The sequence below is a fragment of the Numida meleagris genome, chromosome 19 (genome assembly GCF_002078875.1).
Source record: "Numida meleagris isolate 19003 breed g44 Domestic line chromosome 19, NumMel1.0, whole genome shotgun sequence".
NCBI classification, from domain to species: Eukaryota; Metazoa; Chordata; class Aves; order Galliformes; family Numididae; genus Numida; species Numida meleagris.
Genome location: NC_034427.1, coordinates 13,316,633 through 13,328,168, shown reverse-complemented (window position 1 = coordinate 13,328,168; position 11,536 = coordinate 13,316,633). Strand labels below are relative to the sequence as shown.

The 11,536-nt window shown below is 47.1% G+C and overlaps 1 protein-coding gene across 8 annotated transcripts in view; it reads right to left on the bottom strand.

Moving 5' to 3' along the window:
- Nucleotides 3,212-11,536, bottom strand: part of NFATC2 (nuclear factor of activated T-cells 2) — a 102,244-nt gene continuing 93,919 nt past the window's right edge. For all 8 annotated transcript variants that reach the window (XM_021416261.1, XM_021416264.1, XM_021416260.1 and 5 more), the window contains one exon: nt 3,212-8,608. In XM_021416261.1, the coding sequence (XP_021271936.1) occupies nt 8,553-8,608 (56 nt within the window). In that variant the 3' untranslated portion in view covers nt 3,212-8,552. The remainder of the gene's footprint in view (nt 8,609-11,536) is intronic.

Below are 11,536 nucleotides of genomic sequence, written 5' to 3'. Positions count from 1 at the left end.
TTTCGTCCAGCAAATCCCTCTTATTCCTTTATGTTCTCCTGGTGGAACTCTCTCCATCTCTCTAGATAAGAAAAAAACAGCTCAGCCTTCCTCATTAGCCTTATTTCAGAGGGCCTCAGGTCAGGCTGGCCAGCAAGCTCTACCTTTATCTGATAGAGCTTTAGGAGAGCAGATTTGTCCTGGACCATAATGAATACAAATGGATCGTGTTTAGATGTAGCTCTTTATTTACAAAAAACACTTTTAGTTCAAATTGTTTCTAGAGAAAGGAGGGATAATTACAGGATAGGTTAATTGCTGCTAAACCCACTCTATGTTTTGTGACCCAAAGGAACCATAGGGGCTGAATTCGGAGCCCATCCTTCCCGTGCTGGCGCTCAGGACCCGCAGTGGTGCCTGGCGGTGCCCACCCGCTCAGCTGAGGCTGCCGGCCGCTGCCGGGGCAGTTTTCCCATCTGTGAAACGGGGCCGTTGGCTGATGGGAGCACGCAGTGCTGGGAACGCAGTGCAGAAAATGGCTGGGAAGTCTCCCACTGCCACAGCAGCTGTGCAAACACTGGCTTAATAAAGAGCTGCTGCGGCTCTTCACTAATATTTTATAATAGGAGAGGCATCACCCACTCTCATCGCCGCCTGCATGAAGCACGGCGGCAGAGCTCGACCCGGTGCAGCTCTGTTTTCCTAGCAGGGAACCAAGCGGTGCCAGGCGGCCCGAGCTGCGTGGAAGACAGAAAACCACGGGTTTCCACACGAAATAGGGGGCACAGCCATGACTCCCGTCTGCTCGTGGCACTGCGAGGGCTGGGGAAGGAGGGCTGGGAACCGCGGCGGGGCCACGGCTGCGGGAGCGGAGCGGTGCGGGGCTGCCCTGCAGGTGGCAGTGGGACTCCGCTCCGCTCAGGCCGCCGCCGCCGCACGGCCCCGTGCGCTCTTCTTGCTCTGAAAAAATAAAAAGCCGCCTAAAGAGCCAGTTTGGTACAGACTGCTTCGGCCCCAGCCCGCAGCGCAGGGGGAGCGGTGCCGTTGTGAGGTGCAGCGTTAGCGAGCCCCTTCCCGTAAGAAAGAGTGGGAAATGTAAGATACACGGGCATGGTTCAATTACGTGTATTTCTCCATTTCTTCCATTATGTGGCCTTTTTAGAAGTAAATGAAGCCAAAATGGTTTCTTGCAATGCCATGTATAACATGGCCAGTGAGGATCCTGATTTATACAGCTGTTTTGGAATTGGGAAACTGAAAAATAATAAGGAAAGAAAGGCACTTGGCCACTAATGCCAGAGTGAGCTGTGCAGTGGCCACTGCAACTCAGAAAGGAAAGAAAGGTCTCTGTGTCCCTCCCCTTCCCTTTAACATGAAAGCCGGGGAACTAAGCCGCTGCCGGCCTCAGGTCTCAGCGCTCCTCCGTGCCGATGCCGTCTGCCGCCCGCGGAGGCCTCGGTGCCTCACGCTGCTTCCAGCGGCGTTACAAAAAGCACCCATGACAAATTTACTTAGGCCGACAGAAACCCTCCCGACCGTTCATCTTCCATCCCCACCACGTACCCGGGAGCGGGTCACACCGGGGACCTCGGTATCACCGAGTGGCAAAAGGCCAAAGGGAAGCCCCGACTTCTGCCCTGCTTTTAGCTTGGCTTCTCAAGAAACCGACACTCCGAGTCTCAGCCCTGTTCAGTAAGCCTGGGCCTCAGAGTCTGCTTCATTCCAAAGCCACGGGAAGTTCTGCGACTCGTGGCCAACAGGCAGCAGCTCACAAACAGGTGTCTGTGCATCCACGGGGCAGACGGGCGCTGCTGCTGCCTCTGCTCCACGCGCTGCTGCGTGCTGCCCGGCTGAGCAGGGCAGGGACAGGGACAGGGACAGGGACAGGGACAGGACAGGGCTGGGACAGGGCAGGTGGGTGGCAGCACACTGCTTCTGAGCAGCCACCTGAGTGATTCAGTGGTGATGCTTTTAGAAAAGAATCTGGCATGAAGCTGAAAGGCAGCTTCTAAAATTGAGTAAATGACATCCGTATTAAAAAAAAAAAAAGAACTTGTAAATCGCGTATTTACACACTTGAGCACGCGAACAAGCAAGTTCTCATACGAAACCCAGATGTTCATTAGAAACATGAATTGGTCTTTGCTGCTACCACAAGAAGTAAAACTGGGAAAAAAAGTCAGCTGTGTTGAAGGGGCATAAAGGAGTGAGTGAAGTCTACGAAATCCAGGAAATTTCCTGCTAAGGCTGAAAATCTGGGGTTCTATTGCAGTCTTTTCATTTGGACCCAAGGTATAAATTAAAGCCAGAGTATCGGGTCAGGTGCTCGAGTTCTCAGCCTTTAGCTGTGGAATTTCCAGGTTAAGTTACTTAAATTTTCCTGTCGCTGAATAAAGCTAAAATCCTGTGTGCTATATATTTGCTCATCATAAAATGTTCTCCCTCAGCCAGTAACAGCTTCTTTGTTGGCGAAGCCTTCCTGGTTTATGAGCTTCCCAGCCTTTGTACGGGGCACTGCGAGTTAAGAACTTCCACATGGCTCCTTCTCCGAGGCTTCTGCAAATAAGCAAAGCAAAGTGCTTGCTCTGTATCCAACAGATGCATCAAATATGGTTTGAAATCTCTGTTTTTTAAATGCAAAGGATAGTATTGGTGTTGTTAAGGTAAATGTCTTTAATTGTACGCTGTATAAACTCGACTCTTCCTGAGACACAATGGGTTCTGGGCTCCCTTCCAGCGGTACGAAAACACATCGTTGAGCATCTCCAGTAGAGAAATGCAGAATGAAGATTTAGATGAAGAAATATTAAAGAGAGCACATCCCCGTCTCTAAAAACCATATACTGCTGAGGGAGGACATTTACTCATTATTATAATTAATGCTGTAAGGAGAGGGAAGCCCCAGTACCTGTTGGTGCGGATTGTCTGGTGCTTTTTGCTGGGGTGGCAGTGATGGGGTAGGAAATGAAATGAGGGAAAGCAGACAGTGACAGCAAATGAAGTTCATTAAGGAATCGCTGTATGAATCCAACTCATCTACAGAAACGTAATGGGATCTTAATTGAAAGGGCTGCTGGGCATCTCATTTCCAAGGAAGCACTGTGTGCTCCGAGAGCCCCATGCACGTCATCGTGTTTTGGGGGGTGCGGGGGACATGTCCGGGTGACTCGCCCCCTCGGCATCAGTTCATCAAGGGAGAGAAAGGTGTTTAAGAATACACCCGACACGCATGCAGCAGATGATATCCTCTCATTTATTGCTAAACTACCACAGTACAGGCAATATATAAAAATATTTTACAGACGATAGCAAAAAAATTACATTGGAGGTTAACCATGTTGTTGTAGGAATGTAAGTGATATAAACTCTTTTTCAGTTGTTAAAGTTAGGCTTTTGAACAAAGAGTTTGAATAAAAAGACATCTGTTAGAATGATCTGAGAGATGATCGCTTACTTGCATGAATGTCTGCTAACAGGGATTTGCCTGGACACGGGGGGTCGGGATTCAGCAAGGAGACCTGGGCGTCCTGAGGCGGGGGAACACTTCGTCATCACAGCTGCCAGCCAGGCCAGCCCCACTGAGCCTGACCAGAGCCCTGGCTCCGCGTCCCCAGCTCTCGCCACGCTGCCTGTGTACAGGGGCTGGCAGCAAAGCCGCAACGGCGGCGGTTCAGTCCTTAGAGCTCTTGAAGAATGGCTGGTCATTCCTCCAGCACACAGCTGGGGGTGCCTGGAGTGCTGCAGACACACTGAGCGTTATTCACTTTGTGACTCAGCCATTCTAGAACTTTCTGCCCCATTTGGCTACCTTAAGAGAGTTGTTGGAAAGAAACTTCAACATTAACTTCTTTCCCAGGTGACCGCTCATTTGATCTATCGGAATGTCAGCATCTTCACTTCAAATTCGTATTGCGATGTTGGTTAGGTCCCAATCTATTTACTTTCTGTGCACCAGGAATAAGGAAAATGGCTAAACAACTCTTAAACAGACCATAATGGATTAATTACTGACTGGTAGTTAAAGAGATTATCAGTGGCTGTCACCTGCTGCAGTGATTAAAGTAGCAGACGTGAAAGACAGATGCCAATGTCCAAAAAGGTGGATTCTTCATCCTGAACTGAGATGAATGAAGGATTATAATTTCCCATGCGTCATTGTGAGATGCCTCACGCGTGCACGTATGAAATCATCGAGATGTAAACCATGAGAACAGTCAATTTCTGGGGAATCTGCAGTTCACCATGTGTCATGTAAACTACCACGAGAACTGCAGGAAACTGGAACATCAGGTGATCTTACGTGGTGTAAGATTTACCACGATGTGAATCAATTCAAGATCTGAAAATAAGATGAGAGTCATTTTCCTGAATCCCATCTGGCAGATAATTGTTCTCTATTAAAAAGCAATTTGGAAAGAAATACGGGGACAAAAAGTCAGATTGAAATGTTTAGAAACACGCTTCTGAAGTGTTTAAAGCTGACTTTGAAGTCTTTGGAAAATGGATCAAATACAACTTTGGGGGGCAATAACAGTTCCACAACAATTGCATAGAGAATTAATGCACATCAAAAATGAGAATCCATCCTTTATAAATACAATCCTTAATCCAAAAGGCGCTGCAGATTTGGCCAGACCAAAAGCATAGACACTTCTTTTTGGTAAAGATACAGATTACAAAATACACTTTAAAAACATGCTAGCTAATTTGAGAACTGTCTTAGATATGTTATCAAGCAGCAGCATTTTATACAATGGAGAATAACATAGTGCTGTTTTTGGAAATATTCTACATTCAGAAAACGCTGTATCCCTACAGGAAGAATGGAAGTGATACATATTTACATGGATACAAATAAAGCAAGTGCAAAACCCAAGGCTCTTCTACATTCTTTCTACCAATAAAAACACGTGCATTAGACACTTTCATTCCATCGCAGTTCACATCTCACATTTTGCTTATTCTCATGGAGAAAAACAAAAGCGGGACTTTGTATTTCATTGCAAGTATCTTCACGAGCAATTCCTCTCCTGGCAAACTGTACTTCCAACACTCATAACTGACACCAAAAAATCTCCCTGCTATCTGTCCACTCCCATTCCACTCTCAGTCTGTTTACACATCATGAATGATGGTTTTATTTTACGCATTCATATATTTGATGCAGACGTTTATAGAAGCTCATCCTGTACTTGCAGCCAAAGCTTGGATGGAAAAAACGGAGTAAAAAAAAATGCACACACGCACAGAAAAAAGAAAGAGATGAACTTGGAGTTCCAATGAGCCCCACGTACTTCGCATGGTATAACTTTGATGGAAAATGCATTAGAGTTGTTCACCCTGCAGACAATATATTTGGAGGCCTTTGGTACAATGGCAGGAAGGCACTGTGGTGAAACATTCAGATAACTGAGGAAAGACAGAATTCCCTCATGTGCAAATATGGCTATCTTCCAGATAAAGTGAGAACAAATTACTCACAGAATGCAATTAACTCTTCCGAGGTTAATCTAATGCTTCTACAGACAGAGAGCAAGGTGTGTTACACAACAAAATATTAATACTGGAGGAACGCTGCTCAGCGAGAACAGGAAATAATTTAGTACTGCATATTCTGAAGTTCTTCAGCCTAGCTATATATCTGTAACATATCTGTTTTCTTCCTAAAAAGAGACAACAATGTATAACGCTATGTCCGAGGATACTCCTTCTCTCCAGAAATAAATATCAAGTGGTTAAAGCTGTTCTATGCAACTAACGGTTGATGTAAGAGCAGGTGAGAGTAGCACAGCCTGACCCGATGTAGCAGTAAATAAAGCCACTAGGATGCAGTCTGTGTCACATACACCATAGGAACCTCGCTCCAGCTGCTGGCTCCGTGCGGCGCTGCAGGCCTGGGCCTGGAGGCCCCTGGCTGGGGCCAGCTGCGGGATCGTGGCCCAGAGCTGTGACGGCACGTGTGTTCAGAAGAAGCACGGATGGATGTGCATACACATATCTATAGCCATCTACACTTACGTGGTTATAGCATATAAATACACATGTATATGCCCCTACGCTAACACACATCCGGATTAGTATCTATGCCTTTAAAAATGAGGAGGAAATACAGCTAGTGCAAGCACGAGTAAAGCACTTGTAGCATATATTAAATATAGATATATATAAAACCTCTCTCCCACTCTCCATAGCAAGCTGCCCAGAGGAACACCCTGTGCAGCACGCACCCGACCCTCCCCATCACGGCCCAGGAGCGGCAGCGGGGCCCTGCAGGGCTGGGGCTCGGCCGGCCCGGCTCCCGCTGAGCGCTCGCTGCCTCTCGTAAGGGCCCACGCCGTTCTTGTCTGCTTTATACGTTCATGCCTCAGAGCAACAAGGGGAGAAGGATGCTTAAATGATCGCTGGGAGACAGCGGCAAAAAAATGAAAATTAAAACCAGTCCAGAGCACGAACACACGCAGTGCAGCTGCACGTTGTGGGGAGGCCGCTGGGGCTTCGGTGCGCGGCATCCGACCGAGGGCACGAGTCCGTCCGCACTGAGGGCACTGCCACGGCCAGCGCTACCGACAGCCACCAGGAAAGCGGCGGGAGTTTCAGGCCGGAGACGTGAAAAGGAGCTCACGTTCTTTGGTATTTCGTTTGAAATCCAGCAAAAGAACTGTCGCTGTCAGTTACCTGGGGACTTGGGTTTTCTGTGAATGGATTTTTGGTTTCGTTTTTTTAATTTCTCCTATCTTATCCTTACAGGTTGGATCAGGGAAAGCTAGATGGCCGTTTCTTGTACTTCCAAGCCAAGAGACCCATTTGGGCTCAGCTGCAGTAAAGAATTTCTGACAGGCAACTGTTGGCATTAGAAGGTTTTCAAAATGAAAAATCCATAAAAATGCATTAAAAATCCATAACGGATGGCAGATTCCGACAAGATGGCAGGTTAAAAACAATTGAAAAAGTAGCTCATCTGAGGAGGGTGAACCATCTGAAGTGCTATACAGTGTAAGTGCTGTTTAACGATCAATAACTAAACTACACAGAAGGCACTGCAGCCTGTTTTATTCCTGCAGAAGTCTGTGGGATTGATGCAAGATCTTTCCTGCAGCACTGGGGAACAAACCAGGCAGCTGCTCTGCTGGTCCTCGCTATTCACATAACCCAGCAGCTGCTGTGAGCACGTGGGCGCACTGGCGAAGTTTGCTGTGAAGCAGCTGAGAACGGGGCAGGTTCGCTGTGTTTTCTACAAAGAGCTCGGGCTCGGTGCTCACAACAAGACAGCTTTTGTCACTCACAAACCACTGCTGCCCACAGTGCAGCAGCCTCTTACTGCAGGGATTGGCCACTCGGGTGCATTTTCATCCCGCTGGAGTACCAGAGATGCACCGAAACGTTACCAACTTGCAAGCTGCAGGGCTGCAGGCTGCGGTTATCTCTTGCCATCATAAGCATTTGTCAGCACGTTGTATTCAAACGCACAAAGCAAAATGTAACAAACATGCTAACTCAGATGGAATTTTAACCTTTCCAGAAACTGCTGGTAGCTTTGCAATGCTAAAGAGACAAAGTATATATAAGTAAGTGTACGCTTTTTTGGAACATACAGCTTCTGTGAAATGCAATTATTTTCCTCTGCAGCTTGTGTGGTTAAACATTACAGCTGCTACATGAGACAAGGTACCAGTCAACAGCAGGTTCTACATGAGAAGAAACAGCAGTCATTTATTAGGGAGAAAACATGTAAGATGTGATCATACACTGCCTAAATATGAATGAGGATCGGCCATAAAAATCTTTGGGTTTACTGTGACTCTTACATATTCATCTCTGTTTGTGTGGGTTTCATTTACCTTGAGACAGGTGTAACAGCTGCTGAATTGCTCTTTTCGCTGGCGCTCTGTGAGCATCCTTCTCCGTCAAATTCCTGTCCATTCAGACAAGAAAAAATGGCGAAAACTCCGGATTTGGTTGACGTCTACTGCTTGAAATACCGATCACGGTGCTCAGGGTCAGAAAATACAGCCTCTGCTCCCAGTCTGAATAAAGGCAGAGTGAGCTTGAGCTGCCTCCGTTTCCTACAACAAAATTTTTTAGAAGGGCTTTGCGACCTGGAAGGCAAGTCATTGTTAGTGAGCTGCACAAAGCTGCTGTCCTTTTACGGAATATATTACTCTTTCTTCCCTTGTTTCCCACCCCACCCAAATAAAGACTAATATATAACCTCCCTCGCTTTGTGTGGCGTTCAGGAGTGCCATCTTACTTCTCCCTTATTACTGAGATAGATGGATCCATACATAGCTAGATACTTTGCAGCAGGCTTGAAGTGTTTCCTCAGACAGATGCTCTGTTACATGAGAACAATGTGATCTTTGGACGAAAGGAAGGGTGCCCTTTTCCATGTTTACAGAGAGAGGTGGCGAGTTGCTTAGTCAAGGCTGTCAGCTTGATGCCAATACATTGTTCCTTGCACTGAACTGGTGCCTTGAGATGAACAGTTAAGGAAGCAGGAGGTTGCAGGGGCACTGGAAGGATCTAAGAGGTCAGTTATGGAAGGATTTGGTAGAAGTTGTCTCACAAATCTTCTTCTATGTCTGATTTCTGGCAGGGAGTCCAGAAAATTCCTTCCTGATAATTTCGTTAACTGTGAAATAAAAGAAAGAGGAAGAAACGTTAAGAGCAATTCCAAATCCACGAGAAGTAAAAGCAGTCCTTGGGCAGTGTGCCGTTAAATTAGAACATCCCCTCTCTATTCTTACTGCAACTTTTTGATTAAAACTAAAAAAAATGCTGGCCGAATAATCCAGGCCACACACTTTTGGTGAGGGAAGGAGAGGAGAGAGGGGGTTTTGATGGTGTTGAGCATGCTTCAAGTACCACAAAAACACAACTGACAGCGTGTACCATGACTCTGGCACTCGCCACATCCCCTGTGTAACACAGCTCTTTCCCTCTTTCATAGACAGCTCCTTCACCTGGGTAAACGACAATAAAGGTGCAAGTACCTGAACTTTTTAACGTTTTTCACTAGGATGCAACGAGAATATTTTGAATAGAAAAGGGCCTGACTTGCAGGAAATACAGTGGATCATGCTGGAAAGACAGAGACTGCAATTCAGGTGTTGACTTCTTTTTGGTGTTTATTTTCTTCTGAAAAATCTCACTGGTGCCTCAGTTTGGCCTATATTTTTGCTATAGTTTGTTTGCAGGCCGTAGCAGAAGCAGATTTCAATGCACCGCTACAACGGTCTGAGAGGCTGGGCCAGGCTTGTCAATAGGGCTGAACAGAGGACACTGAATCCCTTCATTCTCTCTTTGAAACAGCCTGAACAATACTGCATGTTATCCACAACAGCCATCCCATCCTGCACACCCTTCACACATTTGCTCAGCGCACCCTTTGGAACCTCCTGGCACAACCTTTCTATCCAGGCAGCGACTTTGTTAGGAGAGAGCTAAAAGATGGAGTGTTTTGGTGCCAAACTCCAGAACTGCCTTTTTTGGGGCTGTTTCCGTGCAGCTCCTTGGTGCTGTATTCACTGGGGGAGTTCTCTGTTTGGAAACTGCTTGTTTTCTCTGATAAATCCGCCATATAAAAAAGGCCGAATTTTCTACGGTTTCAGACCCCAAATCTAAATTATTTTTCACCACTGATACTTCAGGGCTAAGACAAGGAGTAATTCAAAGCAAAGCAGCCCCTCACCCAAGCCTGACTGACAGGTATACAGCTGTAAGACTCCACAACTCTACAAATAAACAAGAAATGTTTATGTAAAAAGTGGTAATTTATCACAATTAAAATATCGTGCCCAATCTCTTACTGTCTCTAGGAGAACACACGCAATAATTTTTAAGAGGTATGACTACTAGTTTGAAATCTCTCCACGTGCAATGGAACTTATCTCAGAAAAAAAAGAAAATATCAGGTTTCTGTGGAGCTCTGTGTCGTTGCTGTACAGACACCTGCTGTGGTTGCCTGCACTCCTCAAGGACTAAGAACTGCCCTGGTCTCTGCTGCACGCTGTGGCACAAAGCAGGCTCTTTCCACCCCTCTGTGCTCAAAAATCCCCCTGCAAATAGCCAGTATTTCAGCTCTACTTTCTCATTCCAGCCAGGAAATGCCTGATTTCAACTAGATGGGTGCCTGCTGAACAGCACGTGCCAAGAACAGGGGGCTGCCAGCCTGCCCTCCCCTGCCGCCCAGCTCTGCCGGCCTCCACCCAGCCTGTGGGGTGCACCCATGCACACGAAGCGCATCACGGCGGTGCTCGGCGTGCTGCAGTGCAGGGAAGCAACCAGAGGGAGGTGAGGTTGGTCTACTTTCAGGCCGAGCCCTCCTGCAGCTCCGTCAGAAGAGCTTCCTGTTTGCTCTACCCAGGAAATGAGAGGAGCAGGTCTTCAATGGAAATTTTTCAGTCTCAGCTAAAAATAGCAGTGAGGTAAAAGAAGTGGGCACCCACTCGCACAGGGTCATTTCCTTTCTAAAAACGAGTGGGCTGAGACTGCAGGGCAATTTATTTATTGTCATGCCAGCGTACCAAAAATGCCGTGCAAGTTTCCTTTCTTCCAATACAGCCACAACTAACGGAAACATCAGAGCCAACAGTCATCTTGGTCTAAGAAGGGTTAAATGTTAGGTGAAGGAGCAGGTAATTAAATGGGGCTTGCTAAACACACAGCCTTTTGTGGGGTGCATTTTTGATTCTGTTTCCCAGCTTGAGTGTGGAGTGAAGCGAAAGCAGCAGCAGCAGCAGCAGCAAACCACGAGCCCGCTGAGCCCACTCACAGCCCCGGGCAGCTGGGACGGTGCGGTGATGGGCTTACCCAGCCTGCAGGCTTCACTTTCCCTCCTGCGTGCTGCAGGAGGTCAGCAGCAGGTTTTGTGGGCTGAGGTTATAGAGGGACAGCAATGTGAAAAGAGCTCCAGTTGCAGCAGGACGGTGTGGAGCACCAACCCCGTGGATGGGCTGCAGGACCGTGCTCAAGTGCACAGCTGGGTTCCCTTGGGGTGCGCTGTTGCAAGTTGCAAATTGGAATTTGTTGTTTCTGAATAATAAGGTCACTCTCTGTTATCAGTTGGCCTCAGTGTCCTGTAGGCACCTTGAATTCCAGCTAAATCCATGTGGCATGGGGAAGGAGGGGCAGTTAAGGCTGGGCAGGGAAGGTGTGTAAATCCAGCATGGAAAGTCCTGATCTACAACCAGAGCCCATAAATCTAATAAATATATGCATGCGTGGAGAAATGGATCCCAAGACCGCTTGGAGTCACCTCCACACAGTCTGGTGGCATCACCCATCTTTGGATTTTGAGAGCGCATGGATCCAGACTGAGGTGTAATCTCAGTGACTTGAGTTTCAATAGGAGGGTAAACAAAATGAGCAAACTGAGATGTATCTACACTTCAGAGGAAGCTGAGATCATGCACTGAACTTGCTATTCTGAGATCTCATATATCTCTTTTCAGTAGCATGGTTAAAATGTCTCTCAAGTATGAGTTAGAATCACAGAATGGCTTGGGTTGGAAGGGACCTTAAAGCCCATCCATCCTGTTCCAACCCCTTGCCACAGGCT